Genomic DNA, 19,366 nt, shown 5'->3' on the forward strand with positions numbered 1-19,366 from the left:
AGCCACGTCGTATTCTTTGGAGATGTGTTTTTTTAAAGTCCTTTACATGAGCTGCAATTAAAATATTTGGATCTCCTGCTGAGGTAGGACTGAGGGTAACGGCTGGGTTTTTTGAAAGATAGAGATCTGCTGGGGAAATTGAGTCAGGCCTTCCTGTGAATACAAAAAGTGTCTGGGTTTAAGGGGACAAAATACTTCATTCCTAGAAAAATCATCTATTTCTCTAGCTAATCCAAATGAAAAAAAAAACAAAAAACCAAACCAGCACTCCAAGTACCTGCCTCTTTAAAAGGTGACAAAACTCTATGGTAGTTAATTTATTACATTGTGCCAATTTAACCACTGTTTTCTTCAGCGATTTTTATCCTTTTTAATGCCATTTTTATTTTGGATTCAGTTTGAAGAGTGAGGACCCCATTAGTCATGTCTACTGTGCTGCAGACAGAGCTGCTAGTGGCAGTCTGATAAAATATTTGGACTGCAAATGTTGGGTTTTGGTTACCTTAGAGATTGAATGCTTGACTCATGATGTGACAGGCAGTAACATTTTGTAGTTCAATTTTAAAATGAAATTAATACTTTATAGAAGAACATTGATATCTGCAAACAATATTAACAATTCATGTCCTCTGTGTTCTATAGCTTGCTATTAGTTTGAAAGTTTTCCCTTTAACTTCTTAGCTACCTTGCTTCTAGGAAATAGGATTAAAATTCCGTATGAAAATGTAGAAAATGTAGAAATTATTTAACTTAGCCATTCCAGAACATAATCAATGCAGGAAAAAGGAAAAGCTTTATTTTTATTTATTTTTTTTAAATAAAAATCATAGATTACAGCTTTCTTCTAAACTATATAGTTGAAAAAAGTTTTTACATGGCAATGTAAGAAAAAATTACACCTGTTGCAGTTATTACTATGTAGCACTATCATCTTTGATAGAGATAACAATGTCATAATAAAAATGAAGAGGGCATATAGAGACCCATATTGTTTGTTGTACCTTTCAACCAGTAGTTTATTAATTACTGATATCTTATGGAACTTCTTCATTTAAAACAAACTAAGAAGACAAAACAAAACAAAAAAAACCAATCAACTAAACAAACAAAAAACCCCCACCCTTCGCAAACAAATCATGTACTAAATCATTTAAAAGGAATGATCTATAAAACTATGAATAAATTAGCTATGAATAAAGCAAGTAGGGAAAACTAGCTTAAAAATGTATGATCAACAGTTAAAAGTTGACTTCTTTTATAGGTGCTCAAAAACAATTTATTTAGTTGAGAAGTAAGGCGTTAGTAATGCCCTGACTGAACGCTGCCTTTCCCTGCCATACAGTTTAATCAAAGAGAATAGCAAAGTCACTGAGGACTTGCAGAGTGGACTGTGTAACCTGTTTAAAATTTCTATCAAAGATATGCAAAACATTTTAAACACTTTATTACTGATTAAAAATAAATAAATAAATAAAAATGTAGAGCTAGGAAACAGTCGGAGGAATAGAAACTCAGTTACCAGTGAAGAGTTAGTGTTTGTGTTTACTGACAGAGCTGAATGCAGACATACATTATATTTTTCAACATATTCCAATATTATTTTACATCTTGAAATAAGGAGTGCAGACTATATTCCATCCTTCTTGCAGCCAGCAATCCTTTGTTAAAGAGAAACAAGCAAAAAAAATCCCACCACCACCAAAAAACAAACAAATCAAAGCATAACAAAAAACAAAACAAAAACAAAAACAACTGAAAAATAGCACAACTCCCAAAAACCCCACCTCTTTCCCAGGAACAGGGAATCACAGTCAGTTGAATCTGGATTTGTGCAGTTGTGCTTTGACCCAAAGACCTTCTGCATCCAAGAACTACAGGACCAAGGTTACATTTATCTCTGCATTTGGCAGTGTTCTGAAAAAGGATGGAATGCTGATTCTAGATGGGTGTAGGACACTGTAAACTGGAGCTGATTCAGGAAAGGATTGTAAGAATGATGAAGTGATGAATTGGAAATGTGCTGCATGATGAAAGATTTAAACTTCTGTCTGTTTGTTCAGCAAAAGGGTGGTCAGGAGATGATTTGATCCCAGTCTGAACATATTCATGTGGGGAGCGGAGATCTGATAACAGATAACTTCTCAATCTAGGAAACAGAAGAAAAATAAGAACCTGCAGCTTTAAGTTAAGTCAGCCAAATTAGTTTAGAAATATAGTGCAAAATTTTAGCGATGAGAGTCGCTGGAACAACTTAGCAATAGCTGTGATGCATTTGCAAACACTGAAAATGCCGTAATTAACATTGCATGTTTTTCTGAAAGACACACTGTAGTTTCGGAACAAGTGCTAAACTTCCTGCAAAAATTAATACAGTAGAGCCCTTAAGATTCATGAATTGCAGTACTTGCATCCTTCTTTAAAATTCAGGGCTACTTTGTGATCAAACTGTGCTCATTTTGTTTCTCTTTTAATATTTAGAAGAATTTTTAAGGTATTTCTGCATGGCACAATATAGTGCAGATATCCATGCCTGCCAGGAACAAGCTGAGTTGGGTACCAAGTGCACTCATGCCTTGCTAGCCTGGTTGCCATCTGGGTACTTTTTAGTTGGGCTGAGAAGCTTGGTGATCATGTCTGTGTGTTCACTGTTAACAAATTAACAAAGGCAACAAATGTTTTTAAGCCCTTGGGAAAATATGTAAAAATACAGTTCTTTTCAAAGGAGAAGGGATTTTAAAAAATGTGCTGTTGTTTGTTTTCAGAAGTTCTATTTGAGAGCAGACTCTTTCATGAGAGAAAAGTTGTTAATAAAAGATAACATACTGAACCAAGAATGTAAAAATAGTTGAAGGCTGAGAAATTCCCTATTCTTATCCTTTTCTAAACATCCAATGATCTCAGTTTTGGACTCATGATAATAAACTGCTGGAATACTGGTTTGGTCCCATGCAGATTTTCTTACATGTTTTCCAACAGTGTCTATGTTTCACATTAATATGTTCTGAAAGATGAAACCTGTAATTTTAATAATAGCTTGTAATGTTTCAAGCTGTGTATTTCTCAGAACAAATATATGCAAAGGAATAAATACCACTGTTTAAAATAAGAGGATTCTCCAAAAAAGAGACTATCTTAAATTGACTAATCCTATCAGTTTTATCATATAAGATTTAATCCGGAGTGTAAATTTTGTTTGTTGAGCTGTTGTTTTGGTATATTTGACAGATTTGTAGTGCAGTTAATATCTTTGGTCTTTAGATATGAGTTTCCAGTGCAGGTCTCAGAAATACAAGAAAACAGCCTACCAAGCTATGGATTTCTTTCCAGCTATTGAGCTGCCTTTTCCTGTCTTGCTTCGATCTGAATCTAGTGGAGGTTTCAGAAACAGTGCATGATACATTTTGGATTGCATATGGGCCTGTCACCTGCTGGCAGCTCTGTGGAAGAGCTACCGAGGGCCAGTCTGACATTTTAGGAAAGTGAAAGGGTTTGGAAAGTACTGTCATTAGAATGAAAATTGTGTTGCTAAGATACAGCATTTATGTATTCTATTGAATATCCTATTAAATTCTGGAATATTTAATAGAATAGAATGTATTCTGAATATTCTGTTTGTGGGGCATGGAGGTACCCTACAGGACAATGTACTGGTGTAGACTGAAGATCGCAGCATTAAGAAAGATTGACCTGATAGCTAGCACTGTCCTGGGCTTTCCCACTTAATGACTAATGATACGCTGACAGTACACTGGATAATTATCTTTACAATCTCACTGTAACTGACACTGAAATAATTATAAATACGTTCTTCTGATGACTTTTTTCCCTAATCTGCCTCTCCAGAATCTCTTAGTTTTTTTTTATGCACCTTATAAATGGTAAAGCGTTTATTATGAAAAATGAGGCTTGCTGCTGTATTTCTAATATTTTTTTTGAACCCTAGGCATTTTACCTATTTATGTAGTTGCAATAAACTTCAAGATATTTGAGTGTATTGAAGTTTTATACTCTAATCAGATTAAAGTGTTCTGCTTTAATTGTTATGTTTCAGCATAAATACAATTTCTTTTTGATTAAAAGTAGTTTATGTCACATTCTGTATATATTGTACTATGTAGCTGTTTCTGAAATGAGTCACACAAAAACTGCACAAGCATTGAGATTTGAAAGTAAAAAATGTTGCTTTTAATTGCCGAGTAAAACTTGAATAAGAAGCGCCGCACAATTGTTTTCTTGCTAAACATACACATTTATATATATATTTAATAGCTGTACTTATTGAATAGTTGTGATTTATGGGTTTAGATTGGCTCTGATGAGGCAGATTTATATATCACTGAAGGATTTTTTTGCATGTAAGCTTCTCAGTGTTTTCAGAATCTGAGCTGAGCTCTATCTGAGTCCGAGCTCTAACTGAAATCTTATTTTCCTGTTACAGTTTACATTGATAGGATAAATTCAACGGAAACTATTCTTCATATTTGTTTTAAATAGGATAGATGCTATTACCACTTCTGTAGTGAATGACAATACTGTAATAAATGTAAAAATGTGTCTATTAGTTATTTAGTTTAGATCTTTGGGGTGATTCACTGTTTCATTGAAATTGCAAGAGAGAAAAAGTAGCTACATCCAAATACTGCTAATTATATCACACAATTTGTATATTTAACACACAACACGTGAAAGAAATCACTAGAACTGTAATTTGATTGCATTTTGGGGTTTGTTTTTCCTTTTCAGTCAGTAGTGAAGACCGGGCGGTTGCTGATTAGCCATGAGGCTCCCTTGACAGGAGGATTTGCGTCTGAAATCAGTTCCACAGTTCAGGTAAACAGATTAATTTCTTTATTAAGTGTCTGAATATGTTCACCTATACATGTGTTACTACATTAAAAATTGAGGTTTTCATATTTTTTAAATTAGTTTCTGTAATATTTTAATTTCAGTTTTGTTGTTGCTTGCATTACTTTATCTAGAAGATGATAAGCCATATAGTTACCATGCATTGTGCTTTGCAGCTGCTAAACTAGAAAACTTAACTTTCAGTGAATAGCAGGGAATATGTACTGTCGGATGCAAAGGAAAACTATTTTCTATGATATACTTTTAATGTGTTTTTCTCACTTTTCTCATGTCCTGTCCTTATAACTTCTTGAAATTCTTTCTAGGAATGTGGAAATTAGAAACAGAAAAAGCGTCAAAATCCAGTAAAGTACAGTATGGTGTTAAATGTAGTGTTTGGAGACCTTATTGGGAATGCAGTCTACAAAAGTGGTTCTGGTAGAGATTTGGTGATTTCCATACATCTGTTGAGCTTGTCTGCACAGAATGGCTTTGAAAGTTTGAGGCATGCATCAGTATCAACTGTCTAGAGCACCAGGCTTTAACAGAAGTCCTTTTGAGTTTTCTACCATGTTATATATCTGAAATTTCATGTAGGTTTTCCCATTAACTAAATTTCCTTCCCGTGTGTGTCAGTGATACAGGTTTCTAGAAAAACCTAAACTAATTGTGTCCATCGCTGTCAGATTACTATTTTCTGATTACTCTGTTCTCAGAGAAGTAAAATCACAGTGATTAGAGAGAAAGGTGATTCTAAAGTTCACACAAATAATAATCCATATGGACAGTAGTTGAAGCTTAGGAATTAGATTTTTTTTCTTTCCCTTTTCCCCTTTCACAGAAAAGACTGGAGTTAATTGGTCTCAGAATGTAACAGGTGTCAGAAAATTTAAATTTCTTACGATATGTGAAACAATTTTTTTTTAAAGAGTAATTTTATTAATTTTAACATTACTGTGAAGGTAATTCACTTTTCTTCTTCTATGAAAATTTTCTTTCCATGAGCAACTAAATATTTATAAACTTTCAAAATAGTTAGTATTTGACCACTGTTCCATATCCCTTTTATAGGTGACCTTGCTGGTTAAAATAGGACTAGTAGAGTCCATGAGTCTTGAAAGTGGTGATTTCTCTTAAATTGATATGAAAATGTGAAACAAAATCAATGGAGCATGTCTTTTAGTGTCTTGTGTGTTATTATCAACAGTTCTGGGGAAAATCATTTTAATTCAGGCAGAAATCTCATAACTTAGTAGAATAGAAGAGGAAAGCATGTGTGTGGGAGAGGAAAAAGAAGTTGAGATGAAAACTAAATATTACTGGAAGATTAATTGCCTGGGATAGTCAATGTACTGCTGGAACTACAAAATGAGTATTTTATCTCCTCAGTTCTCCACTAAGAGAGGTACTCACCTAATTGATCCACCTAGGGTTGTTTTTCATGCAACGGACATATCTTGACAACTATGACTTTCTTAGAAAATGAAGTTCTAAATCCTTAATACATTGCTGTTTCTTTTGGTCCATACTGAAAGCGTATATTATTTTAATGATAGTAAGTATTAATCTTATATTCATGTTTTCTAGAAAGTGAAGATTTTCTTCCTGAGAAATATTAGTTAATTTATCACACATACTACTTCAGAATAAGTAGAAATATAACTTTATATTGAGTTTATCTGTAGCGAGTTTCTTTTATATAAATTGGCTGACTTGAATCTGTCATACAACTATGTTATCATTACTCTTTGTACCCATTCTTGAAGATTTTAATATCCTGGCCACAATTTTTGATAACTGTTAAGAAAATCTATATTGAAAAAGAGGCTAGAATAAAATTTACAAAACACAACAGCTTTTTCAAGAGGAGTATCACTTTAGGCATAATAAAGACCTTGCTTTTTAAAATGTAGTTAGATGCATTTCCTAAATAGTCAAGTAAAGTCTGTGTGTCTGATACCAGTTTGCAGTATAAATAAAAATGAAAAGTGAAATTCATTTTTTTCTGGATGCGATGCATACTGAGAATGCCAAAAATGGAGGAGTGCAGTTGGCTTTACTTTCCTCTTGCATATGGAAGTAATAAGACTTCAATCAATTGTGTTCAGTTGAATTGGATGGTTAGTTTCCATATTGTTATTCCATCCTTGCTGTGAGGTCTCTCATCATTGAAATAAGGTGAATAAAAGTACATACATTATTTCAAAACAGTTAACTGTCATAAATATTTTATGATGATGTAGACTTCAAGGAAATGATTATGAATGGCAATGATAGCTTTCACTCATGAGTTATGGGACAAAACTATATTGAATAGTTTCCTTTGTGGTGTTTGAGGGATTAAAATCAGTGTTTGGAGAGCATATTAACCGAGTTCTCTGTCAAATGCAGAATATTTAAAGGGGGTGTATTATTGCATTAAATAGTTATTCACTGATTTCTTAAACACATAAAGCTAAGAATGGGACAAATCACTGTAGTTAAAACTCCATGTACTGTAACTTTGCCCTCAGTATTGAAGTTTTTGTGTGTGCTCTATGGATATTTTGAAATGAATAAAAGATAATAAGATACACTCAATACAGGTACTGTTAATACTACTTGTTGATTATATTCTGTGTAAAAGCTTTCAGAAGAGTTCAGCAGTAAGGGCACTAAAATTCCTTAAGGGACACAATTGGAGCATTGTTGGAGGAGCCTTGGAGAAAGGATGACTGAGATGTCAGCTCCAACACTGTGTGTAGACATGATCATTACACTATTAACTTGTACTATAAAGTAATGTAAACCCAGCGTTTGCTTCCCCATTAAAAAATAAAATGAGATACATGGGTTGTTTTCGAAGAGTGAAAGGCTCCCTTGTGAGTGGATGCAGAAGTGGGTTATGTTAGGTTGCATGACAAAGCACTGGTTTCCACTTACACGTGCCAAGAAGCCCAGTCACAGCCCAGGCAAGGGAGCCACGGTAGTCCATCCTTGGAGATGGAGCTCTGATCGGGCCGTCTCTGTGGGCTGTGAGAGTACAAGCCAGCATCAGGAATCGGGGAAGGCTGAGTGAAAAGGAACCCATGTATCCAGTGGTAGCATGTCAGTGACTGTCACCAGCCAACATTGGGCTGGACAAGCTGGGATTAGGTTAAGTGACCTGGGAGCCAGGAATATTTGCCTGCACCTCTGGATGAGAGTCAACTGGAGGAGTTGGCTGCTGGAGGAACTACGAGATCTAAGCCAGCTACTGGCTTTGCAGCCTTTGGGCATGTTAAAATGACAGAAGAGGATTTCTGTCAGAGTAATGTGAGTACCTGCTGTGTTAGTTTGCCTTTTCATTTTTGCTAATCTTGTAATCATTTTATTTTAATTAACTTGTAATGCTTCAGCTTCTAAGTGTCTACCATTCCAGAGCTTTAGGTGAGGCTGGCCAAGCTCAATGAAAGGTGTTTCTCCAATTAAAATAATCAGGAAGCCTTCTGAATGTTTCTGAAATTGGGTTAAGCTCTAATTCGGGCATCTCCAACCTGTGGCCCTCGTGCATCCTGTCACAGCTGGCACTTTGGCCCAGCCCCTGCCCCACACCATCTGCCCCACTGCCACTCTGATTCTGCCTGGCCGAATGGCTCAGCCCAGTCCCAGCAGTGCACACACTGCTCACCAACAGCCAACTGGTACTCTATTAATGCAGTCTGAGCTGAAACCAGGGCAAAAGGAGAATGCAGTGCAGTGCCAGCTCAAGCTATAGCAAATAATTGGATGTGTTTTAATTCATTGGCTAAGTGCAGTCCTGTGAACAGCAAAAAATGTGCAGCCCTGCTTTCCATTCTGATAAAGGAATTTGAGTACAGGTTTCAAGATTGCAATAAGAATTCATCCTTTTTTTTGTGTACTTGCAACTCCATTTTCATTTAACATAAATACTTGGGAATTCTCAAATGGAGTGTATAGAGTTGCAATCAGGTATTCAACTCAAAAATTTGACCATGTCTTTTCACTTTTATAAGTCCTATCTTTGCAGAGAAAAACATTCCTCACTTCTCAATCACACCTTATTCATGTCATCGCTTTTTGGCAATACACACATTTGTGAATAACTGTTTTTGGGGATGAAGCACAGGAAGAGCAAAATTTCATCAATAATCTCTGATGAACACTGAGAACTCAGTAAAAATTGCTGCCACTGACATCAGAACAAACACTGATGCATTGGTTTTGCAAAAACAGAGTCACATCTCCCACTAGTTTTGTAGTTCTGTTGCTTTCTTTTTTTAATTTAAAAAAAAAAAAGTTTTGTTATTTGTATAAATGAAGTATATTATGTATTTTATGAAGGCTACTCCAAAAGTAATGTCTCCTGTTTTATTATATTGGCCCACAGTGTCAGAGGCAGACATTGGTGGTATGGCAGTACAAGTTGATGCTTCCCACCAGTATGCTGTTACATTTTGTTGCTGTGTCACAAATGGCAGCAGTGGGGCAGTCTGACGCAATATTGTCCTACATGGAAGTGTGTATGGAGCAAATTGAATTCCTCCATTCAGAAATAAATGGCACCCATTGACACTCACTGATGCTTGCTGAACACTGATGGAGACCAAGCAGTGGATAGGAGCACAGTAAGGCTGTGGGTGGTGCTTGCATCAGTGGTGACAATGACAGCAAGTCACCACTGCAGGTGCAAAATTTTTATTACTGTTGCATGCAACTCTTGTTCATCACTGGCAAAAGTGCAGAGCTAATGGTGGTGACTGTGTTGTCTTGGAGACTATCTTGTTTTGGAGCTGAGACTTTGCTCTGTCAAATAGTGGTGTTGTGCTCTTTGTAGTTTCCATGGAAATAAATACTTTTGGAGCAACCTTTGTCAGTCCAAGGCAATTCCTCTTTACTCAGTGTGGCCCAGGCAAGCTAAAAGGCTGGACACCCATGCTCTTAATTCACGGCTGTCTTTCTATAGTGTGTCTGTGATAGAAACTGCCTTACAGAGGCAGGTTGCAGTCCCACTTTTTCCTCATCATTGCTGCCCTACTGACAAAATAAAGATAGTGGATATACTGTCAGAAGGAAATGGAGGCTTAATAGAGGACTATGAAACAAACAATTGTACAAGAGAAATTGAACTCACTTGCAGGAAAAACTGATCCTTGATGTTAGAAAGCTTTCGTTCTTGCAATAGTTGATAATCCTGTTGTCAGATCTCTGTATTTGTAGCTGCCGTCTGTGTTCCAATTTAAATTGCTTTTTCTTGAAAATGGTTTATTATTCAAGATTGCTTTTGAGATCAGCTGTATTGATCTCTTGTAAAAAGTTGGGGTCCTTACAAATGGAGAGTTTTGCTGAGCATGCAGTGTATGAGGGAGAAATCCAAACCCAAAGTAGTAAACCTGCTGTGACTGATCACCATCACTTGAAAGAGGGATGAAGTTAATAAAGGTTTTGATTTCAACTGTAAGATGTTACTGAAAGGCTCATCTAAAACTAATACAAAAGTGGTCTTTTCTTTAAGATGTTGTCGTCATCTCTTTGTTTTACTCCAAATTTGTCTTTCACTTTGGGATGTAACATATTACAGAGCAATGTTGATACTGAAGGCCTTAAATCTTATTGTGCTCTATGCAACATTTCAGAATTGTCAGAGAATGCGAGGATTCTGTTTTTAGGGAATGCTTACATTTAATTCCCTTCTCTAACAACAGGTGCCATTTTAGTATGAAATCTCAGGCATTTATTTCTAGTTGATCATGACGTGTTAGAAGAGAGTGTTTGAAACGTGGATGTGGTTGAAAATGTCATGACAATCTGAAGAATATTTCCTTAAAAGCCTTTTGAATGATACAGTTTTGAGAAAGATGTCATGTAAATCTAAAAAAAAAAGTAGCGTTTGTTTTGAATTGAATTCTGATTTGGCACTGGTACAACTTGCAGTTGTTGCATTTTGCTGTTTTTATGTAGCTTCTGTGCATGATAGAATGTGCACACTATTTTGAACACTGGAGGCTATTCTGCTTAATTTCTGATGCACTTGGGTAAATATAAGCTGCTTCACCGCAGAACTTAATCAGCACTGAATTGACATAATACAGTGTGTGATGTTCTTTTTTGTTCAAGTCACCTTTTTTGTCCTTCTTTATTGAAACTCTTTTAGAAGATCTGTACTACTACTGTTCTGAGAAGTGATAGCAATTTGTTAGAGAATGTATTTAGAAATTGGAAAGCTGGGGAGAACAGAGTTAAAATTGCCAGAGAAATTTATAGGTGGTGTAGGAAATGTTTGGGCTGGGTAAGGTTTATGGCATGCGTGCTGAATAATGGCTTGATTTTTTTATTTCCTTGTTTTTAGGACTTGTTCGTCCAATGCATAGTTGATTCCTGCTTTCAGTGGGACTAGATGTGGGAAGATTGTGTTATGGTTACAATAATGGTAGTTACTGTTTTCTTTTAGGACTAAAAATAAACATAGGAAATTAGCAGAAACCATCTGTCATTGATCTTGCAATCACAGAAAGTCTGTGACGTGATTCTTTGTGGTTTATCCCCCATTCTTTATAGACATTATTTAATTTACTGAAAAAAAAAGGAAAATACTACATTTTGAGTGATTTAAGGTTTTTGAAATTTCATTTAGGAAAATGGTTGTGTACATCACATTAAAAAATTACATTTTTGGTGTGTGTGTGGATAACAAAGATGGCTCATTGCTCTCTGTAGAATAACAAGATGGCGCAATGTGTTTTATTTTGTAGGAGACTTGCACAAATATGAAAGGGAAAGTATTCAGTCCTGTAAGAACAGAGGAGATTCTGGTTTAATTGTGGGTTTCAGTTTTAGTAGTGCGGCTTCTTTCCTTTTTGCCTGGCAGCTACTCTGACCTTGGGCATCTGATTACAGGAGAACAGAGCTTGCTCCTCTGGAGCTCTTCCAGAAGGCATCAAGGCTTCTCCAAGTTGTACCATGGTTTGTCTTACAAAGATTGACATTAATCAGGGGCATGGTCCCAGCAAATTCAATGAAATAACACGTATCAGAGGATTGAATTACATGATCTTATTTTTTCAGTTGTTCAGTTCTGTATGTAAAATTGGATGTAGTAATCTTTCTCTGTTTGGATTGGTGGTGCTTTTGATTTCCTTCTGCCTCTGCAAAATAAGGCTTAATCTGTAGTAAGTGGGGTAATTTCCCGCTACTGTGTAACACTAGGAGAAACTATTAGGTGAGCTATTTTTGTGAGAAGTACTTCAGTAAAAAAGGAGAAGTTGATATGTGCAGGAATGCCTTTCAAAGATGTAGCAGCTTCAGAGCAAAAGAAAAAATCACCATCCCAAATTATACTTTCAGATTACTTGAACTGAATACCATTGCATGGTATGTCTTTGGAATATCTAAACCCGTATTCTAAACAGTTCCATTACTTCATTCTTCTCATAAGCTGAAGCTAAACTAGTTTTTCTCGGTGAAGCGATAACAGCTTTCCATGGCTCTTTTTGGTTCTTAGAATAAATGATTGCAATTCAGTACTCCAAAAATATTTGAGAGGCCAAATTCGAGTTTCAAATCACGCATTTATGTCTGCATTAGGGATTTACATACTGCAGTTGGAGCTAATTAATAACTTGAGGTGGTCTGTGGGGGTTTATTTTGTAATTATGATAAATAGCATTGAATCTTGAACTGGTGCCACTTAAAATCTAGTTTTAATGAACAGGTTGTAAACCTCTCTTAAAGTCTGTCTGTGTTGAAAGCGATTTTTCTGGTGTAATTGAAATTCATTTGTATTTAAATTATTTCATTTTCACAATACGTATTAAAACAAATTACCTACTGAACTGATCACTGGGATATAGTGGAATGGGTAAATCTTAAGAATTTGGAAAAGCTTGAGGTACAAAATGTTAGCACTACTTAATTGTGGAAGTGAAGGATTTGGAAGAATTCTCTATTCATTCTGCGATATAATAGAAGATGACTCAAACTCTGTTTTCCAAGTAGACTTCAAAGATGACTCAGGACAAGCCAGCCTGGACAGCTTTCATAATGTGCAGGCTTTTTTGCTGTTGAGGGCCATTTGACAGAGTTAGCTAAATGAAGAGGTCCTGGACTAAATATAACATGGAGGCTTAAGAAAACAGCACACTGAAACATGTAGGTACAGGAATGTGGTCATTCAGCTTGCATACATATAAATTCAGATTTAATAATTTATGTTTTTAACCTTGCTTTGCCATAGTCACAATAGGCAGTAAGAAAGCAAATAAAACACTATGTCAGTATTTCAGTTGTATCCTATTAAATTTTATTTGCCACTTCCATGCTTTTAGTCTGTGCATCAGAAATCACAAGCTGTAAAAGCCTGGTTTTATAGGTTAAAATATCAATTTCTGTCATGAGGAGTGTGATCTAGGAAATATTGGCATAAAACATAAAGAAAAGCTGGAATAAACACATGTAAGTAAATTGAAGATGAGAAGAAAATACTTGATAATGCAATGGAAGAAGAGCAGTGACTTGATGGAAAAGAAAATCAGAACATATAGAAATGATCCATAATATTGGAAAACTAATATTTTTTCTTAGTAAGGCATTGAGCTTGTTTTTATGACAGTTCCCATATTAAAGTTCTTATTCAGTGTCTTGAGTAAAAAGTGTATGTGGCAGGTGTACGACCTCATTGCTCATTGTGTTTATGAGTATAGGCAATTCAGTGAGCCCCCTGCTTATGTTGCATTGTGAACTAGAAGCAATTGTTGTTATGCAAGACTGAATTCTTGGAATGTTTTGTATGTCTTCAGCAGATTTTGATAATATAGAAAATAAGTGATTTTCTTCTAAAACACAAGCAGAAAAAGTGTTAATGACATCTGTTGTCTGCTAAGTCTACATGGGAGTGTTTTGTTCTTCTAAGCAGGAATAAATTCAGTACAGAAAGTTATGGTATAATGAATTGAATATAGCCAAATAGTGAACTGCAGACATAGTAATCTATTTGTATTTTGTGAAACACCCAAATCCTTAAACATAAACAAATCCCAAATTCTCAAATAACATGCAAAATAAAGTACTTAAATAGTGGGATGCATTTTTATAAAATCCACCTCCAAACGTGGTCATTATAATTGTAAATGCAGGGTAGGTATGTCCAAGTAGTTCAGTTTTTAAGCACAGTAAAAATCAAATACCTTATTAATCTGCAATTTGACTTGAAGCTCCTTAAACTTCCGTAGAACATTTCACAAAAATATCTCTGCAAGACTGGACATGTTTTAAGAGATGTTGGTGTTTTTCTTATTCTGATTTGTATGCACTCCTCTTGTTTTTAGGGGACAGCCTAATTTACCGCATGAGACAGCACAAAGCGACTCTACCATTCCCCACGCACTTACTGCAAATGAGTAACCCAAGCCTGAATCTCATTCACAGTCATTTGGACAATGATTCCCATCCTGTAAAAGTGTGCATTACTAACCAGGTGGTTTTGGGTTCATGCTGTCTAAAAGCTGTGGTTTGGACCAAGCTTTTCCCACACACTGTGAATATCCTGCTGATGGAGGTTAAAGCAGTTCCTTTTTTTTTTGTCTAGAGAAATGGAGGCAAGAATAGGCTTGGCAGTTTCCATAGGCACTGAAAGGCAATAAGATCTGACTCGTTACACGTACTGAGTAAGCGAGGGAGCAAAGCTACCAGTAGAGCTTTGAATGATTTTTCCCAGTGCTTGTGAATAAATCTGCCTTTGTGGAGCTCACACACCGGCTTCACATCTCTCCCATAAGTGTTCTGCTCTACTGCTCTTCGTTCCACTCCAAAATCAAACATTGCTGTATGAGTGCAACCAATTCTTACAAAATAATCAAATGTATTAATGTGCCCATTGTATTTTGCAGGTGAAAGTAATTTCAGGTAAATATTGATCTGTTAGTGATATTAGGTGTACATCCTTGATGTTCTGTGGCTTCCAAGTGAGATACAATTTTAGAAGTCAGGATAATTCTGTCATTTTCTTTTCTCTAGTCCAGCACCGTGTGCCATATGAACTCTCATAACTGTTTTGATTCAGTATTGCCACGGTATAATAAAGTATGCTGCAGTATGGGATTCAGCAGTAAATATCAATTAAGTCATGCAGTTAGTAGCTTGTAATTCTGGAAGAGAGACAAAATGGCTAAGTTTGGACTTAGCAGTTACATTTGAATTTGTATTGTGGAAGAGATCATAGAAAAATCTTATTAAATCAGTTCTTAGCACTAAAATAGCTGAACATATTGGGACCGTTTTAATAGCTTATTTAAATCTCATCTTTTTCACTGATGCTTTTACTTTTCTGCAAATAACAGTAGTAACATCATTTTCTAAGCTTTCAAGATGTTTGAGCTTTATAGCATTTTGCAGGAAATCCGGAGAAACTGTTACTATCCTTGTACTTTTAAATGAAGGTACTCTCCAGGGAGGAAATGGCTTTGTTGATATGTGATCAATGTTCACTGAGTGACGCAGTGGCTGAGGATGACAGACGTGCTAATTTAGACAGCCCGTCTCTCCTGGCAAACACTCATAGTGTGCATTACCCAACAAGACCTGTCAGTTTTTAGGAAAGCATTAAACTGAGAAGAATGATTTTACAATTTAGTTTTATCTTGAATGCATGCTGTAGAGTTATTTATTTTTATTTGTTTTTGAATAGCATGAAATTTGTTTTCAAATAGATGCTTTTGTTACTGATGCTCAACAGCCTCCTGTCACATCACTGCTGCTGTCCTGCTTTCATCTGTGCTGTCTGTTAGGCAGGGGGCAGCATTTCTTCCAGATGGAGCAGAAACCGATTTGATAGTCTTCTGTATGAACTGGTTTTCCTGCATTGCATGTCTGTGCAAGAGTGGAGCTGCATACTTGTTCAGTCCTCACATAAATTATTGGACAGGCACAAGGCGTTTACCCCAGGACGATATATAGTGCTATAATACATCAGGAGTAGTAGTTGTTCAGGCAAATGGAAGGTTTGGTTTTGGCTACTGATCAAGTGTTGGATTCACCTTAATCAGTAGAATGTATAATGTTAAGTATTCTCTTAGTGTTTTTATTGAGGGCACTTTTCCCATGATCTGATATTTAATTTGGCATGCAATCATTCATATGCCTGAGGCTGAACTCCAGGATAGTCTTGCTGATGGGTCTGTGTTCACTCATTGTGATTTATATATTTGAACAATGTGTTTGGCCTTCCATATGCTAACACTGAAAAGAGCCCCAAATCTGGCCACCGAGGCAGAATTAAAATTCTCTTTGCTGTGCACTAACCCCAGTTTGCATGTCACTCTCTAGCTGTTAGACACTGCTTCTCAAGGGAAAGGAAATATTTTGTTTTTATGCTAACTCTAAGGTACAGTTTGCACTTGCACAAATACAAATTTAATTCCAACTGCTTTGATTAGAACCATGTTGTGATACTAACCATACACTTCAGATAACCCACAGAGTGATTATAATGAGGGGGTTTCCCTCCAAGCAGTGAGGAGGGCAAAAAACCTTCCATGACTGCATATCTTGTGTTTTCTCCTCTGTGATGTGGTGGTACTTTTTCCATTTTTTTCCCTCTAATAGTGTATTAGAGTTCAGTTACATCAGCCTTTTTAACTAGTATGTAAACATAACTAATGATGTTTTAGGAGCACATCAAAGCCATGAGACCTTCTATAGTATTTTTAGATAAATGTTAAAGCTATTACTGAGCAGACCTTTATATTATACTATGTCAAACTGCTGATTCATTGCTTAATTCAAATTAATAAAAAGAAAATCTCTGTCATTTAATGGACTTTACAGTGCTTTGAAACTGTGACTCTAGTCTGATAAAGACAATCTGTGGCAAGATTCTTAATGGAGGGAATTGAGGGTGTCCAGGTTGAGTGAGTTGGGCTTGGTTAGCTTGGAGAAGGCTCCAGAGAGACCTCTTTGCAGCCTTCCAGTACTTTAAGGGAGCTTATAAGCAGGAGGGGGAAGGACTGTTTACATAGTCTAATAGCGATAGGAAAGGGGAATGACTTCAAACTAGAAGAGGAGAAATTTAGGTAAGATGTTGGGCTGAAGTTCTTTACTCAGGGAGTGGTGAGGTACTGGAACAGGCCACCCAGAGAACCTGTGGATGTCCCATGCCTGGATGCGTTCAAGGCCAGGTTGGATGTTGCCCTGGGCAACCTGATTTGGTGGGTGGCAGTCCTGCCCACAACAGGAGAGGTGAAAGAAGATGAACTTTAAGGTCCCTTCCAACCAAAACAATTGTATGATTAAGGCAGATTTGCAAAGTAATTAATAACTTAGAGGATATTTAACTTCTCTGCTTAAAAAGCTAACAATGCTATGTATTACTTGTATTATTGTATTTGGCATTATCTTTTCTTAAGAATGAGTTATGAATTGCTCTTAACAGCAGTTTATAATGCCATACCTAGCAGTCTGCAGAAACAGCACAATAATGAATATTCTTCCATTTGCCAGTGTGTTGATAGCTATAAGAGTCTTCTTGGGTGCTTGAAGTCTCTTCCCTTCGTCATCAGCTCTCAAAACACTTTTGTGGATGCTAAAATTCTTTATCAGCCACAGGTTATTGCAGCATCAGTACTAAGGCACCCTGGTAAGACATGGTGGAGAATAATGTGGAGTTTGGTCATTTTAGTGTTTGAGAGGAGACCTCATTTTGGCCTACAACTCCTTGTGAGGTGAACAGAGGGGCAGGTACTGATTTCTGCTCTCTTGGGGCAACAGCAGAACCTCAGGGAACAGCATAGAGCTGTGTCAGGGTGAGTCAGGTTGGGCATTAGGAAAAGGTTCTTGACCAGAGGATGGTCAGGCCCTGGAACAGGCTCCCCAGGGCAGTGGACATAGCCCCATGCTGCTGGAGTTCAAAGAGTGTTTGCATAATGCTCTCAGGAATAGATTCTGATTTTTGGATGGTCATTTGTGGAACCTTGGTGATCTTTGTGGTTCTCTTCCAATGTGGGATATTCTGCGTTTATATTCTTTAATGAGTGTGTATGGGATTGTAATGGGTAGGTTTGGGGTTATTGAGGGTTGATTCATAAGAGCATTGTTTTGTACTTTCCATTCATTGACCATTCATATGGTCATTAGAAATGACCTAACTAGATAGTGATGAGTTTACAGCAATGGTCATAGCTCAGGGTAGCACAACTGAAGTAGAGTGGTCTGTGGCATACAAAAATCCGTGCAGGATTGAGAGGAAAAATGTTCAACAAAATGAAGAAAAATCTGTACTTCCATGTTAATGACTCATGAAAGGTTTAAAAATACTATATATAAGCAATATATATATATATATATTTCCTGTTCATAGGGGTCTACTGTAAATAATACACAAAAGGCCTTTAAAACAGCATGTAATTATTGGCGTTTTATGTATGCTCACAAGATCAAATTATTTCACAGAATCACAGGATCACAGAATGGCCAAAGTTGGAAGGGACCTCAAGGATCATGAATCTCCAACCCCCCTGCCACATGCAGGGCCACCAACCTCCACATTTAATACCACACCAGGCTGCCCAGGGCCCCATCCAATCTGGCCTTGAACGCCTCCAGGGACAGGGCATCCACAACCTCTCTGGGCAGCCTGTTCCAGCACCTCACCACTCTCTCTGTAAAGAACTTCCCCCTGACATCCAACCTAAATCTCCTCCCCCTCAACTTAAAACCATTTCCCCTTGTCCTGCAGTTATCAACCCTTTCAAAGAGTTGACTCCCCTCCTGTTTGTAGGCTCCCTTTAGGTATTGAAATGCTGCAATGAGGTCACCCCGCAGCCTTCTCTTCTCCAGGCTGAACAAGCCCAGCTCCCTCAGCCTGTCTTCATAGGAGAGGTGCTCCAGTCCCCTGATCATCTTTGTGGCTCTCCTCTGGACCCTCTCCAACAGCTCCTTGTCTTTCTTGTACTAGGGGCTCCAGACCTGGACACAGTGTTCCGGATGAGGCCTCACAAGAGCAGATTAGAGGCGGACAATCACCTCCCTCTACTCATCAAAAGAGTCCACCCCTCTTTTGATGGAGCCCAGGATACCATTTGCTTTCTGAGCTACAAGGGCACACTGCTGGCTCATGTTAAGCTTTTCATCTGTCAAGACCCTCAGCTCCTACTCTGCAGGGCTGCTCTCAAGGACTGCTCCTTCCAGTCTGTATGGATGCCTGGGATTCCTCTGGCCCAAGTGCAAAACTCTGCACTTTGCCATGTTGAACCTCATCAGGTTGAACCTCACTGGGCCCACCTTTCCAGCCTGTTGAAGTCCCTCTGAATGGCATCCATTCCTTCCACCATGACAATTTCAGTTCTGTACTGAATGTATTAATAGGAAAGGGTGTAAAAAGATCCTCTTGAGCTCTTAGGCACTTTGGTACCTTTCTAAAGTGCTGTCAATATTATACTCTTGCTAGGTTTAATGTCTTTAATGTAGAGGGAAAAACAGAAGCTGCAATACTATCTTTAAAACCTAGACTGGCAGCTTCAGCTTCATCCTTGTGTAACACTATCCAGCCACT

At 37.1% G+C, this 19,366-nt stretch overlaps 1 protein-coding gene across 5 annotated transcripts in view; it reads left to right on the top strand.

The window, feature by feature from the left end:
* Positions 1-19,366, top strand: part of BCKDHB (branched chain keto acid dehydrogenase E1 subunit beta) — a 1,150,961-nt gene that overhangs the window by 52,150 nt on the left and 1,079,445 nt on the right. For all 5 annotated transcript variants that reach the window (XM_048934900.1, XM_048934904.1, XM_048934901.1 and 2 more), the window contains exon 9: positions 4,744-4,830. In XM_048934900.1, the coding sequence (XP_048790857.1) occupies positions 4,744-4,830 (87 nt within the window). The remainder of the gene's footprint in view (positions 1-4,743; positions 4,831-19,366) is intronic.

This window comes from Lagopus muta, chromosome 2, assembly GCF_023343835.1.
Source record: "Lagopus muta isolate bLagMut1 chromosome 2, bLagMut1 primary, whole genome shotgun sequence".
Taxonomy (NCBI): Eukaryota; Metazoa; Chordata; class Aves; order Galliformes; family Phasianidae; genus Lagopus; species Lagopus muta.